General features: G+C 38.8%; 1 protein-coding gene across 2 annotated transcripts in view; it reads left to right on the top strand.

Moving 5' to 3' along the window:
- Nucleotides 1-16,664, top strand: part of MBOAT2 (membrane bound O-acyltransferase domain containing 2) — a 95,427-nt gene that overhangs the window by 55,232 nt on the left and 23,531 nt on the right. For both annotated transcript variants that reach the window (XM_030490965.1, XM_030490966.1), the window contains 4 exons: nucleotides 1,262-1,357; nucleotides 6,433-6,488; nucleotides 15,421-15,475; nucleotides 16,285-16,468. In XM_030490965.1, the coding sequence (XP_030346825.1) occupies nucleotides 1,262-1,357; nucleotides 6,433-6,488; nucleotides 15,421-15,475; nucleotides 16,285-16,468 (391 nt within the window). The remainder of the gene's footprint in view (nucleotides 1-1,261; nucleotides 1,358-6,432; nucleotides 6,489-15,420; nucleotides 15,476-16,284; nucleotides 16,469-16,664) is intronic.

Genomic DNA, 16,664 nt, shown 5'->3' with positions numbered 1-16,664 from the left:
GAAAATAAACGGTTGCTAAAACAGGCACCTTAAATGTGTTTGGTTTGTTTTATTTTGGGGTTTTTTTCCCCAAAAAAGGAAGACGTGTGGTTAGCTACTGATATATAAGGTAATCCGTAATTTGGAGGTTGGATGTTTAAACATATTACGTGGTTTATATCTAGCACAACTCCTAATTAAAGGTTAAACTGCAACTTTCAGATTAAAGAATAATTTCTAAGACTTTAGAATTATTTACATTAACACTTTTTTTGGCAAAAAAATTTGTTTGGAAAAGGGAGGAAAAGCACGTTCCAAGGTCTTCCTGTGGTGTCCCTCACTGTTTCACCTAGGTCCTAGTCATGATTTTCCATGTGATGTATGAACTCTGAATGTGTAATATGGTCTGCTGTAGGGGTTGCACATTAGTCTTGTGAACATGAAACAAGTGTTTGATTACATTACCATGAATGTTTCCCAAGTTATGTGGAAATCTTCAAGACTGTGAAGTTCATACGTAAAGTCCAAAGGGATTAGTTAAGTTGCTGCTGACATTCTCCATCCTTTTTAACTGCAAAGAATATCTGGCAGGTTTTGTGAGGTGTGTTGGCAAAGCAGTTCTCACTAGTGTGCTGTTGTACATCTTAAAAAGGCAGGGGGGATCCTAACACTGACCTGAAAAAATTACATGTGAAACTAAATTTATAATACTTCCATAAGGTGGTTGTTAGTTTGCTGAGGATCAGCTTTAACAGGAGGCATGAAGGCATCCTCTTCCTTTTTCACTCGGATATCTTCTAATATTTGTACTTGAAAATTGCCTTTTCTAGTTCCTTTGAAAACAGCAGCAGTGGGATTTGTGGTACTGAATGTTGAATGTATAGAAATACATTTAATTGAAATTGCTTGATGTGTAATTTGCCACATTTTTATACTCAGAGAGAAAAATTAATTTGAACTAAAAAAAACCCCAACTTTACAGATTAATTTTCTCTTTATAGGACTTCCAGTTTTTACAGTGGTACTTGAAGTTATAAATTCTGTTTTATTTATATGAATAAATATTTTTTGGTAATGACAATTAGAATTTGTGAGTACTGTACACATTTAAAAACAAGTTGATGTGCTTGCGTAGAATAAATATTGCCAAAAAACTCCAACCAGAATGAAGGTGTAATTACACACTCCAATTATGTAATACTCTACTTAAATGGTAGTTTATTCAATGGAGAAATGTTTATGGTTTTTAATTGAAAGGCTTATTTTTCCATTTTCCTTCCAGGTATTGCTTTGTTTTTGCTTTGGGATACCTCACTGTGTGCCAAATTACTAGAGTCTATATCTTTGATTATGGACAGTATTCTGCTGATTTTTCTGGGTAAGAAGAAAAATAATCTTTCCATCTTGTCCTCCTGATTGCTACTGTACCTGGTGTTTTGACAAGTTAAGTGTGTCAACCTTTTAAACTTTGTGAGAAAGCTGGGCATGTGCATGTGTCTTGGTACACATGCAAATATATAAGTAGCTATGGTTTAATCATGCAAATTGAGAATTTGGGGAGCAGTTGTGTCCTGTCAGAACCACTAATGCCTTGTCTGTTGCCTGCTGTTCCTGTCTGAAGGGCATAAAGGGTTTGGTGCAGAATTGTTTTGCTTTTGTTTTTTTCCCCTAAAACTGTGTTACCACCCATGAGAACATGATGGAACTTGAATTGTACTGATGTACTTGTGTGCCTGGCACAGTCTGATATCACTTTGTGAGGAAAATCTGAATGTTTTATGGAATTTAGCTTTTTAGCTTCTTTCTTTTTTGTTTTTATGTTAGCTGTTCCAGAAAGAGAAAGCTAAGGAGAGAGGCACCTGTGTGGTGGAGCAGTGACACAGCCCTTAGAAATAGAAACTTATCTATATGTGCTCTCATTTTATGTTATGAACTTATACCTATATTTGACTTCAGCAGTAACTAGGAGCAAAAGAGAAGTAAATAGGTAAAGTAAATAAACAACATGGGTGATTCTCCTTTTTACTTCAGACACGAGGAACTGAGGCACATTTCCTATAAATGAGTTTGCCACTGTGATTGTGCTTTTCTTGATTTAAAGGAAAGTGTGTGTTTATTTTTTATTTTTTGGGAGGGGGAGGAGGGAAGAGATCGGGAATATTTGCCAGTCTGCTTAAAAAAAATGCAGTAAATACTTTTCAGGAACACTATGAATGGCAGTGGTCTTTGTAATTTAGTATTACTTGTGTAGTAGAGTTGTGCTTGGTAGCCTTGTTATTTTTTCAGTCTTCATTGGTAACAGGTATGTAGTCCAGAAACTTAACTTGTAGGCTGAAGCCAAAAGCTTTATGGTTAAGTTCATCTTTTCTGTCATGTTTAGCTGGGTCTTACCTTCTGAAACATAGAATCATAGAATCATAGAATCGTAAGGGTTGGAAAGGACCTTAAGATCATCTAGTTCCAACCCCCCTGCCATGGGCAGGGACACCTTGTGCTAAACCACGTGGCTCAAGGCTCTGTCCAACCTGGCCTTGAACACCGCCAGGGATGGAGCACCCACAACCTCCCTGGGCAACCCATTCCAGTGCTTCACCACCCTCACTGTAAAGAACTTCTTCCTTATATCTAATCTAAACTTCCTCTGTTTAAGTTTGAACCCATTACCCCTTGTCCTACCACTACAGTCCCTAACGAAGAGTCCCTCCCCAGCATCCTTGTAGACCCACTTCAGATACTGGAAGACTGCTATGAGGTCTCCACGCAGCCTTCTCTTCTCCAGGCTGAACAGCCCCAACTCTCTCAGCCTGTCTTCATACGGGAGGTGCTCCAGCCCTCTTATCATCCTCGTGGCCCTCCTCTGGACTCGCTCCAACAGCTCCATGTCCTTTTTATGTTGAGGACACCAGAACTGTACACAGTACTCCAAGTGGGGTCTCACAAGAGCAGAGTAGAGAGGCAGGATCACCTCCTTCGACCTGCTGGTCACGCTTCTTTTGATGCAGCCCAGGATACGGTTGGCTTTCTGGGCTGCAAGCGCACACTGAAGCCGGCTCATGTTAAGCTTCTCGTCAACCAACACCCCCAAGTCCTTTTCTGCAGGGCTGCTCTGAATCTCTTCTCTGCCCAGCCTGTAGCAGTGCCTGGGGTTGCCCCGACCCAGGTGTAGGACCTTGCACTTGGCTTGGTTAAACTTCATAAGGTTGGCATCGGCCCACCTCACAAGGGTGTCAAGGTCCCTCTGGATGGCATCCCCTCCCTCCAGCGTATCAACCGAACCACACAGCTTGGTGTCGTCGGCAAACTTGCTGAGGGCGCACTCAATCCCACTGTCCATGTCACCAACAAAGATGTTGAACAGGACCGGTCCCAACACCGATCCCTGAGGGACACCACTCGTTACAGGTTTCCAACTGGACATCGAGCCATTTACCACAACTCTTTGCGTGCGGCCATCGAGCCAGTTTTTTATCCACCGAGTGGTCCATCTATCAAATTGATGTCTCTCCAATTTAGAGACAAGGATGTCATGTGGGACAGTGTCGAATGCTTTGCACAAGTCCAGGTAGATGACATCAACTGCTCTGCCGCTGTCCATCAGTTCCGTGGCTCCATCATAGAAGGCCACCAAATTGGTCAGGCAGGATTTCCCCTTAGTGAAGCCATGTTGGCTGTCACCAACCACCTCGTTGTTTTTCATGTGCCTTAGCATGTTTTCCAGGAGAAACTGTTCCAAGATTTTGCCAGGCACAGAGGTGAGACTGACTGGTCTGTAGTTCCCCGGGTCTTTCTACATTTATTCCTACATCCAAGTGTCTGCCTTCAAGCCACATATCCAAGTTTCAGTTGTAGTCAGTGGAGTTATAACTGATGTAGACAGTAGAGCCTGAAGGGCTTTTCAGCTGCCCTACCACTATCTACCTACCTTAGTGTGAAGTGGGTCACTTGCCAGATGCCCCTGACTATTGCTACGTCTCCACTGGCTATAATGGGAGCTTGTGACATAGGCACATGCATAAAGACACTTTAAAACTAGGTTCACTGGTTAGGGTTGAATTAAACCTTCACCATTACAAGTGAAACTGTAATCCAAATGCTGTCCCTTCCAGTTCACTGTAGGGCCAAAACGTACAACCTTGACAGTGATCAAGGCTCTGAGCTGACTCTAGAAACAGTATAATTGCACTTTTTTGTTGCTTCTCTCAAAACTATTAGTAGAGCTTGAGCACATCATTGCTCAAATGTGACTCCTGGTCTGGTGTTGGCTCAGAGATTTCTGCTAGGTCTAAACACATTCAAAGCTGTGCTCTGGATAGAACTGTTCTGAAGCCTAGATCCAAATCTCTGATTGTATGTTAGAGCTGCCTGATTTAAACCATCTTTTCATGCACTAGTTTGGGAGCTTGATATATGCATCTGGCAATATACTGTGTCTGCTCCCTTGAGGCCTGAGACAGAGATTACTTCCAAAACAGGGGGAGAAAGAAGATGAACTGAAAGGGGCTATTTTCTGCCAATTTCCTCTAGTTCTGGGGGAAGACAATAATCTCAAGTAAATAACAAAAGTTGCCTAACCAGCTGTTGAACCCTAGCACAAAGATGTTGGCATGGATTTGTGTAGTAGTTAGCCCCAAAAGAATTTTGAATGTCTGTTTACTTAGATATTTCTCCTAGCATGCCATCCGAGGTGTCCCAGAGAATCTGCAAAAAGTTTGAAGGAAGGTATCAATGCACTGGCAGTGGAAACAGTTGAGGAGACCTTATGCTGGAGGTGCAATTGCTTGTGCAGAGCCGTGTGGTCCTGGCTGCGGTACTAACAGATCCCAGCTGCCAGTGAGCCTTCCACTGCCCCCTTTGCCTTTCTGGCAGCACCTAAAATGGATCATTAAAATTCTGGTTCCCAGCCTCCCTGTTCCAGGAAGGACTCTTCCTCTTTTAGTGTCTAGATTGTTGCTCCTCAGCCAAATCCTTGATGATACTGGAATAGCCACTTGAGAAGCGAAAGAACACTGGTGTCTGCTATGATAACAATGACAGATGTATCTGCTAGACAGCTAGAATTAATGTGAGGTCTGACAGAACTCCTCCTGGGCTCCATCCTTCCACCAGGCAGGATCCATGCTGTCACATGTCCACTTGCAGAAGGATAACCCATTATGTTCAGAATCAATTGGTGATTTCTGCCAGCACCAGGCAAGTCTACAACTTAAATGGTAGAAAGAGATACGAGGGATTTCCAGACTGGTTTTGTTTAGTGTTTTTTCCTTGCTGACCCTTGCCTGTCACTGTAGTCTTGGTGTCAGGATTTTTGGGCGCTGACAGTACAGCAGGGAAAACCCTTTTTCCCTGATGGCATTTTGTGGACTGAAAGTATTGTGTGTTTTGAAATAGCCATAACATTAAAAAAAGTTAATTTGTCAGACTGAGCCATCTGGCAAAATACTGGCATTTCCCTGTCAATGAAGGAGAGCTTGATGGCTCTTGGATTTGTTTTTCTGTGCTAACTTTAATATGTTCTAAAAAGGCCAAGTGCAGTCAAAAGTCTCGAACAAAACTATGTGCACATCCTACAGTAACATTGTTTTGTCGTGGTGGGGTTTTGTTTTGTCTCCAGTTCAGAAACTATGAGTTAAATAGAGTCCCTGATACATTTTTGAGATCTGATTTCAAAGTTAAATTTTTAAAATCTAATAGTTTACTTCATGCTCTCCCCCATCCTCTCCCTGCCCCCAGTTAAGGGGTTCTCAATGCTGGGATTTGCATCAGTCAAGAACTCTGAAGTGCTACGAAGATTGTATAATTTCTCCATATAATGCTGACTCGCTTAGCTAGGGAAGAATATCTTGGACAATTTAAGATCTGCTCAAGTGTACCAAATTCAAAACAAACTGAACTTTTTTATGTTGGAGCCAACATAATTGTGCTGGGGTTTTGTTTTGCCAGATATGTTTACTTGAAGCAAAAAATAATTCTATACAAAAAATTAAGCATAGGACTGGGTGTTAGTAGAAACAGTGGAAGTGGTCTGCATATCTAAATAATTTATAGTACTCTTCAACCTTGGTATATTTTTATTGTCCTTTCCTTAGTGCTGCTGGAATTTACAATGTACATAATTGCTCTTATTGCCCTTTTTAATTTACTCTTCCCACTGTAAAAAAATAAACTATGTTAGTGGAAAATAAATCTGAAACACTTTGACTATGTTTGTGGAACCTAATGCAGCCATAAAAGGCAGAGGTTATCAAATACTGTATCTAAGGATTAAATTATTTTCATTGCATTGAAAAATCTGAAATGGTTTGAGCTCCAGGAACTAATCACTTTATCCTTGCATTGAAAATCTTCCAGTTGAGAGTAACTAACCTGGACTATTAATATAAACTTTCCCTGATATGTACATGTGAAAGAAAAGCTGAACTTTTTTCTAAATTATTCTTTCTTTTTTTTGAACAGTCCAATGATGATAATTACACAGAAGATCACTAGTTTGGCATTCGAGATTCATGATGGTAAGATTTTTTTAAACCATGTTTAATTATCCATAGAAAATACATTTTAGGAAAGTTAGTCATGAGTCAGTGGGTTACTTCAGTCCAGTGTGTGTGTTATGACAAAACTTATTTTTGTATCTCAGTTGATTCTTTTGATGCTTACTAATGGAAGTACCAAGAAATGTTGCTCAGATGCTACAAAACTTTGAAAATGCTTATATTGTGCAGAAGATACTATTTATCAGAAGACCAACGGCACGTCTGGGCCCAGTAGCCAAAGACTACTGACATTTTTTTGGGCTGGGGTATTGATCCTGAGAATTGGCTGAATAAATTCAGAAATCACTGTTGCTGACAAATTGCTAGGAAAAGTACATGTCACTTCAGTTGTTGAGCACCTCTTAAAAGGCTAATATGTGCCATGTATGCTGATTTTTGTAATGTGTTTCATTTTGTTTATTATCATAATTACACTTGCTACGAACGTGTCAGTATGAACAGGGAGATTATCTAACTGTTTCTGTCTTTTCTCCTCTCTGATTTATGTATCAGATAAGTGGGCCGTAGTTATGACAAAAATGAATCCTACTGTGGGTTTCCCTGGGTAGGGTACCTAAATGTTCAGTTACCTTTAAATTCAAAGGGGTAATTTTCATTTTAAAGTTTGATAATATCATCCAATAAATCTTGCCAATTAGCTTGAATCACTTGGAGCTCCAGCTGTTGGTTGAAGATTTGGGAGTGTAGCCCCAGCCACCTGGATCAAGCCAGCTGTTCTTCTGAAATGTCTTTAGTAACGCTATGTGTGGAGTTTAATATGTTTTTGTCTCATATGCATCCTAGCTTTAGTCCTGTTGGTGTTCCATTTTTTTTTTTCTGTTCTTGTCAACACTGTCTAGAGAAGCCTGTAGGAAAGAACACTGACGAATATGAAAAGTCAGGAAAACACCTTTTTGTAAGAATTCATGTATAGGTTAATATAAATAATGCAAGGCATATCTAGTTGAGGTTTAACTTCCAGAGAAAATACATTCAAAAGTATTAGTCTTGCAAGCTATAATCAATTAGACTACAGAGTACACAAGCTAGATGAAACAGATAATTATAAGGAAGTAATAATTCTAGTATCCAGGATAAATGCTTTCTCTTATTTTGCTGGGGGAAAGAGCTGTTCTCAATTTGCTGACATCATACACAAATAGTGGATTTGTGGTATGAGAAAAGCATGTGGTAATCTTGGAACAAATGTTACATTTAGTTAGATGTATTCTTGACTTTCTTCACAAACCAGGCTGTCCTTTTTTTCCCTACTTAATTCAGATAATTTGTATTTTCCTCATAAGCCCAGTTTACTTTCTGTCTAAATTTCTTGTAGATACAATTGAGTTCTGAGAATAAACCTTGAAATTTTGTTCCTTGCTGACCTCATATCAGAGATCCTTTTTAGTCTTTGCCAGCCCGGGGGGAGTAGCTGATATTATATTGGAAAACTTTCTGTCTGATTGCAATTGTCCTTGAGTTGGATGATGACCATTGCTGGGAACAAAATGTGAGCATGGCTTTCAGAAGTTGATGTGACCAATGTGAATTCAGGAGCAACTGCTAGTTTGGTGTCAGGAAATGAAAAGAAAAGATGCACAGGGGAAATGGAGATTATACTGAAGCAATTATTTTTAACCATAGACAACTTAAAAGGGGTCCATCATGAGAAATTATTGAAAACACGCCTGCTGTAAGTGGGCTTTTGTTCACTGTATGAAGGTCCATGCTTCCACTGGAAAATACTTTTACATATACTGATGGGCTAGGACAAAATGTTGAAAATCAGTATAAGTGATTAATGGTACTCTGAGCCTGTAGTCATATCAGCTTGGCTATATTAATTACAGATTACTTTATTCCCCACCCCCCTTGTTTTTTACATACAGCCAAGGAGAGGTAATGAAAATAAAGATCTGAAAGTAAGGTGTTTGTGTATTGGAAGATCTTGGTAAGCTTCAAAACTCTAGTTGTAGTTAGTTTGGCTTTGTGGTAAAGAGACATCTGGACTTGATCTTTTCTTGGCAGCCTGTTCATTGTGTTCAGCTGGTTTCAGTGTTAGATTTGAAAGTCCTGAAGAGAACTGGATGTAATCATGAAGGCCGCTCACTCATGCTGCATATTAAAGAGTCTGTCTAGTAAAGTGGATATGCTTGATTCCAAGTTGAATGCCAGTATCGAATCCCATAAATAAATAACAACTATCCCTGTAACTGTTACATCCCTGTGCACTCACTGTGGGGTTTTTTTTAAGCAGGAAAATGCTATGCAAGTTGCATAGATTGTTTTAAGCTTGCTGTGTAATACTACCTTCAGAAGGTTGCATGGATCACAGATTTACATCTGAGTAAATTTGGAGTATACCTTTGGCGTACTCTGACATTTGGAACTGAAGCCCTTGATAGTTCTTGCCTTCTTAGAGTTTCTTGTTGCTTAAATGAATGCTGCCAAAAATGAGTAGTCAGTATGTTCAGTTTTGCTTTGTATTTCTTGTTGGTTATCTTCGGAATTACACTTGTATATTCTAAAGGCAGAAAGGTTTTTGCATTATTTGGAGACTGCTTGTGGCAGTGTTCATACTTTACGGCAAGATTTAGATTTATTTATGCAACACTTTAGGCTAATGTCAGAGTTAAGGGAGAAGAACTTTTTTGTACTTCAGATCCTATATTCTGAATTTTCATAAAATTTTAGACTGGCATATTTTGGAGAAGGAAAATTGCATTGCGTTTGCTCTAGAAGTAAGGGCCTTGTCTACATGTGCAGATTAGAAAGGCTATAAAATGGAGGATTATACTTGCGCAAGAAATTTCTAGCTGAGAGATGGTGGCAAGTAGAGAAGCTTTTGCAATTTTAAGGTACTAGAAGTTAAGCAGGGGAGAAGAAGAGAGATATTGTCACTGCCTAACTCTGCATCTTGCAGTGAACTCATACAGCATTTTATCTTTTTGCTTATAACCCACCCATCCACACAGAGCCTCACTCATTTTACTGCAAGTCTGCAGGAGATGAGGGCTCTTTACAGGAAAAGACCCACATCCAAACCTAATCTTGCTAATCTCTATGCGCTTTGGCAGCTTGTTTTTAATTCTAGTGCTTAACGAATCTTAAACAAAAAGTCTCTTCAAATGTTTATATTCATAACCCATTGAAGTTCTGGAGCTCACAATGTATTTATTTTTGAATCTCCAAGAGATTCAGCCAGCAAAACCAGGGAACGTTAGACTTGGTATTTGATATTTAAAAGGGAAAAAATCTTCTCACAGCTTCCTTCAAATTTGTTCTAATTTCTTTAATTTAAACTAAATAATACATAAAACTTTAAAGGAAAATTTAATACTGATCTACTAAACATGAAATCTAATTCTTCCAAAGTATTTTTTCATATTACTATGTTGCATTTTTCCATAAATATGTATGGCTAGATACAGGTAGGACAGCAGAACCATAACACTCTTCTGTCAGCTGCTTCTTGGTTCCCAGCAGCTTCTCATATCCTTTCCAACCACAAAAAATTAAACTCTTTGCTCCTGTGTGTACCCTTCTCCCATCCCTTCCTTATGCCCTGGGGTTTCAGCTCTGTACTTGCTAATCTTTTAAATGTGCTTTTCCTGGAGTACTGCTTGCTGGCTTTTTTCACCCCCCTTAATTATTATTTCCTCCTATGTGTCTGATGCTCTCCATTTTTAAAAACAATAGAGTAGATATCGATGCTGGTTTTGTAAGACACTGCATTTACTGTGAGAACTAAAAGGAGGTGAAGGGCACAGGGAATATGCAACTCGAATGATTTTTCTTTTTTTTTTTTTTTTTTTTTTTTTTTTTTTAACCTCTGCCTTTTAGTTTGAATGATGTATTGGTGAAATGCAGTTAAAGGCGAGCCTTACACCAGTATTTTAGGTCTCATTTACTTTGCTCCATCATCAAGCTATTAGGCTAATGGTGGGATTATTTTATGCTGGTTTTCCTCATATTGCTATTCTACTATTACAAAGCTGTAAGATTTCCAAATAGGCTATTAGAGCCTATTTCTCCCTGCAAAATAATGAAAGCATAGCCTCTGTCTAGTACGGCCCCTGAGAGGAGAGAGATTTCAGTGGATAGGTAAAATACATGGAAAATGGGAAGATGAGGAAAAAGAAACAAAGGTGATGTTGGAGAAACTTATGTGCAAACACTGTATTAGTTGGGATACTACACTACTACTTTGGAGGTTTTTCGGATCTTTTTTAATTATAATTTAAATTAGAAAGCAAATTTCTTGTTGGTTTGCAGCTAAGGAGCAGTCCCATCCAATGTGCAGTACCTGCTATTACATTAATGGTGGTGGTTTGGTTAGCTGTTCTTCAACAATATAATAGTGTCAGAAGTATTGAAGAATGCTTCTTGGTTTAGTTGATACAAATATTTCTCTTTTATTTTCAGTTAACTAGATTCTTTCATTTTTATCAGAGGCAAATAATTCTCATATTCAGCCGAAAGACACTACATCTCTCTAAAGGCTTGCAGGCGACTTTAGTATTGGTCTGCTCTGGCTCAAAGGCTGGAAATGTGGATGTACTAAAGCACTTGAACAGCTTATGTATTTCATACATGATGTGATACTTCAAATTTATTTAAAGTAAATACCTACAAAACCAAAACAGGATTACCAAGCTGAATTGCTGATTGTCACAACATGACCCTGTGGTAAAAAGGAACACATCGTGTTTTGGCCAGCTTCTTTGATTAAGTGGGGTTTTTTTTGTTGTAGTGAGGTGGTCAGTTAAGAATATTGTTATCTTTGTCAAAATAAAGGTCCCATAAACTGTTAATGCACTTTTCTGATTTCAAATAGGCTTTCATATTATTATATTAAAAAGTGTATTTGGATCGTTACTGTTGGGAAAGTATGAGCAAGAGAAAATTGAACAACTCTTGAGATAGAGACTTCTACTTATGTATGTAGAACTAGATATTCTTACGGGTTTTTGATAGGTCATCATGACCCAATTCCACTTTAGAAATGCTGGTATTACAGCAAAAAAGCTGCAGCTGTTTAACCAAGAATGTTGTTTTCTAATTTGTCTGTTAATTATGTCAGTGAAACTGCTGTGGTGTGTGGATCTGTAGTTTTGGTAACTTGATGCTTTCTTCTTATGTCCAGGAGTTTCTTTTAATGCTCTTTCTCCAATTGTCTCTTGATCTGTTTTCTTTTCCTTAGGTGCTCCCTCTTGTGTTAGTGACAGCATGGACATTATTGTTTCAGTATCTGTTACCAAATAACTTTGATTACAGTACATATACATTAGTTTTTAAAAGAATTATATTGTATTTCTCCCCTCTGAACTCTTCAAGTTTTGTTCTGGACCAATATTTGCTTGCATGGCTCTCTGGATATCAATACTTCTGATTTTTCTTGCTTTTTGTAGTTTCTTTGTGTTTTTACTGAGCTGGCATCTATATCTGTTTGCTTTTGATGCTGCTAATGTGCTAGTAACAGCTAAAACTGTTATTGTCTGCCTGTCTTCAGGTCTTAAACTATTTTAATAACAGCATGCGTTTGGGCTTAGCCAGTGATCCATTTCACAACCTCAGAATTGACTGTAATTACAAAAGAGTCTACGATATGATCTCCATATTGAAGTATTATTATTGTAATACAGGCTTATATCTAAGCAATATTAATAAGTAACTGATTAGCCAGATTCCGTGCAAATACAAAGGTGGATATATTCAAGCAGATTAACAGCAAAGCTGGGGTGGTGCTATGATACAATTGTAAACATTGTATTATTATAGTGAGAGCATGATAGTAGTCATAATATGCCTTAATAAAGCCGATACGGCAGGATATTGGTGTATACCTTAAGATGTGATTTTGGTACCATTAGGATGCGATCCCTTGAGGAGGAATGAAAAGATGCAACTTCCTCATGGTCTAAACCACTGGAGATGATAAATTTTGCTACTGATGAATTACAAAGTTCTTTTACCAAGGAAGGAGCATAGGAGTATTTCTTACTTTACAGATGAGAGAACTGAGTTATGGTTGCTGAGTGACCAAATGATTTCACCTCTCTAACAGATGATCAATAAAACCCATTTTCTCTATTCCCCACTGTGTGAGGTGGTAGCAACTAAAAGCTGCAGCGATTGCAATAGTCCTGTTTTAGGACAGGAGAAAACAATTGTCATAATCCCCAGAGAAAGATTATAAAACTTCATGAGCTCCCTAGTCAGTGGTGTGCTGTTAAAGTGGGGTTTCTTCATCTCCAATGCAAAGTAGGTAGGGAAGAGCTATGATTGAGGCTTCTGTTCCCGTGGGCAGATACACTGCCTGGGAAATACTGGATGTATACCTATTAATTCATCTTTAATTAGATAAGCATCAACGTAAGAGCACCTTTTCCATATGTATTTTCTATGAATTAAAAACTCTTAACAGTAGCTTCTTGAAAACTTTCAAGAGTATGACAGAGGCAGAGATCAATTGTTTCCTTGTTCTTGCATGCTATGCAGAGGTGATAAATGGGCCTTCAAGCCACTGAGAAGACATTTAAATGAAAGAAACCTGCAACAAACTAATTCAAGGAAAATCACTGAAGTGACCTCAAAGAAATTGCTGGCTGGAGGGAGACTTTAGTGAGATAGGGGAATGAAAAAATCATGGAGGCTTACTTGTTTGTGGTATGTTTGAGACAACAATTGTATTGTTCACCAGGTTATTTAGGCCTTAAGTGACTTCTTACATAGGTATATAACTGGAACCCAGTTTAAATATGCCAATTCTTTCTTCCTCACCTCTCCAAAAGTATAGGTCATATTTCAGTGGTTAGATTTTTCTGCTTCAGGTTTTTGGACTGCTTTTTTGTACCACATAAATGATGTGAAATCTTTTGTCTAATTACCTTTATTTAGTGGTTAGTCTGGCTTTATGCAAGTTTATTTGAACACACTTGGTGACTGCATCCACTTTCTGACTAAAGGGTGCGAATACTCACATGGAGTAAGTGAAGGATGCTCCTGCTCCGGTCAGTTTGCATTGTATATGCTGTGAGAGACTGAAGGCTGTGTATGGGCTTCTTCCCTAGAGTAGTCATGTCATGTGATCTACATCTATGTATAGTTTTTGTGTTACATTCAAAGATTCACTGCCTGAGAACTGTAATCTTATGGCCTTGAAAGTTAAAGGGCCTTTCAAAATGCTTCTCCTACATTTTTTTGTTGAGCACAGTTACGGCACAGAGATTTTTGCAAGGAGATGATGTGAAATGTAATAATGGGGAAATGAAGCTGCCTTCATGAAGTTAGGAGTGATGCTTTGTCTTTGAATTTCTTGCCTTGAATGAGGGTGACTTTGCACACTGAAGGATCAGGACCAAGGAAGGTATTTTTCTAGGTCGTATTGGAGGAGAGGACATGGCAAGTTGCTAACCCCTCTGTATTCTCAGTTGCTTTTAAGACTAGAAGTGCAGTTTTAAAGTGTGTATAGGTCACAGTTCTTGGAGTCATATGAAAACAACAGAGTTATCTTCTTTTTAGGTAACAAGTATTTCTATGAGTCATAGAATTAAATGAGGTTTGACTTCCCCTCTGCCCCCCGATCTTTCTTTGTCTTAAGCTTGACTGATTTTGATATCTAAAAAAATAAAAATTGGCTCCAGTTAAAATTCCCCTAATGCTTGGATCAAATATAAGGGCTCCCCTCTGGATTTACTGGCATCAAGGGCTGGGGCTGAAGGCAACTTTTCTGTGACTGGAGGAGGATCTTCTCTAGAATCGCCTATTTTCATAGAGCACATTGGGATTTCATATCTGTATTACCTCTGCACTTTCATCAAACTTGGTTAGAAATTGTTTGTTGAGTTTAGGCACTGCTAGGGAGGAAGGTAATTCACATGGGATTCCATAACTTCGTTTCCTTTGGGAAACTGTGCTCATAAAAATAAATTTCTTAGTGCTTGTGATGGCAAAGGAAACTTGCGAATGTGAATGGTGGGGAATGGATCTGTGCACTAATGTCTGAGCCAGTGGAGGGGCTGCAGAAGGAGCTGAAGCAGTCAGTCATTTTGGCAAGCAGTGCTGTGGTATAAACCAGGACTGTCTGAAGGAAAGAGCTCTGCCTTGTCTCTGCCCCTGAGTTAGTGTGGTTTATAATAATTTGAAGTGTTGAAGGTCATATTTTTTACTTTTTTACAGGAGTACAAATTTTGAAGCCTGTCTTTCAGGGGTAGGCCACCAGTATTTCCGAAAGTGGCCTATATGGCAGGAAGGTAAATTCAGTCTTGCTGATGAATTTAGACTTGGCCTGCCCCCTTCTGCTAGCAGGGGTGAGGGCTTCTCCTTAGTGCTCATGAAAGAGACTTGAGCACCTTTTACTGTTCTCACTGGACCTTGTTTGCGATCTTTACTTGCAGCATGAAAGTGCCCTAGAGGTCTGCCTTAACTTTTGGATTGTTTAAAACTATCTTGGACTGTGTTCATACTATACATCAAGAGTGCAGTGACTAGTGTGATGTTCCTGAGTTACTGCAATGTTGAAAGAGGTTTGGGGCTTATCCAATTTCCAGGGCTGGGAATAACGGTGTTTAAAACCTGCAGACTTTGAAATCTTAATCAGTGTAGGGGAATTGTTTGTCAATGCTTACTACAATCCTTCTTAATGCTTTCCTGAAGTCCATGTGATTTCAGGTTTGGGTGCTGTTGGGTATAACTGAGGATATGAGAGTTTGTAATTTTGTCAACAGTAAGAATTGTTTGATCCAATTCCAGCAAAAATTTTACATGATATAGTACCTCTGAAATTGCTTGAGGGCTTAAGAAATTACATTGCAGCATGAGGCTTGCTCTGGTGAGTAAAGAAACCACTAATTCATGTGTGGGGGTTTAGCTTTTCTTTATTTTTCCTTTTCCCTGTCCTCTTCCCTAGGAATGTTTCGGAAAAATGAAGATTTGACTCCATCGCAGAGGTGCTTGGCTGTAAGGTAGGCTTTCAGGCATCTCTGGGAGTCTAGTTTTGGGGTGGGAAGAAGCTGGTGTTTTGTGTGCTGCCTTAATGCTCTCTGGAATTGCTACAGTTTATATTCAAGATAGAGAGTTTACCCATGTAAAATGGATCCATGCTTTTTATGTTTATAGCTTAATTCATACATCTATTCTGGAAAATATCACTAGAATTAAGTTTTATTCTTATTTAAGAAAAACATTCTAAATTCTATGCAGTCTATGCAAGTTAATGCCATATCAGGCAGGAGACTAGTTAACTTTCAGTACACATTTAAAGTAGCTGGTGAAGGAACATGCTTGTTTAATTCTGTCTTTTAGTACTTACCTTTTCTCCTTTCTTTATTCAGGAGACTTGAAAATAGCATGTTGTCCTGGGCAAAACAGTCTTGACTTGAGCCATTTTCTTTAATTGAAATTATTGCCAGTTAACACAAACCTTTGTTTACTGATTCAGCTATTGAGGTAAAAAAGAAAACAGAGTTGAACAAACACGTGGGGAAACACACCCTTCCTTCTCCTTCCCCAGGCTCAGCTTCAGACATCTCTACTGTGTGAGGAGTCGCCAGAGTTCAGGAGATTTATCTGAAAATGCTCAGTACAGATTGGAAAGAAATAGTATGTGTAGAATGTTTTAAGCTGTGGTTACAAGAGACACACAAACTGCTTTTCTACATGTGGTTTTACTGCAGTTAGAGTAAGCAATAACATGGAGTATGACTTTTCCTGCTGTAGAAATTCTGTAGAACTACACATTCCATCTCACGAGTTGCTTGTCTTTGAATTACAGACGCATGCCAAGTCTCCTGGAGTATTTAAGTTACAACTGTAATTTCATGGGTATCCTGGCAGGCCCGTTATGCTCTTACAAAGACTATATTACTTTCATTGAAGGCAGATCATACCAACTGCAACAGTCTGAAGCAAATGGGAAGGAAGATACCAAATATGAACAAACGGATCCTTCCCCAAATGTAAGATGTATGACTCTTGCAGTGCTGATGCTTACGTAATCATTGCATGGAAAGCTTGGTTTGCACTGTTCATTTACAGGCATAACTTCTGAGCTGTATCTGGAGTTCATTCATCAACAGTATAGTTCCCTATTCACAAAGTTAAATACTTATTCTTTTTTAAGGCAGGTTTTCTCCATGTTTCCAGGCTGGATCT

The sequence above is a fragment of the Strigops habroptila genome, chromosome 6 (assembly GCF_004027225.2).
Source record: "Strigops habroptila isolate Jane chromosome 6, bStrHab1.2.pri, whole genome shotgun sequence".
Lineage (NCBI taxonomy): Eukaryota > Metazoa > Chordata > Aves > Psittaciformes > Psittacidae > Strigops > Strigops habroptila.
This window is presented reverse-complemented; position numbering and strand designations above follow the sequence as displayed.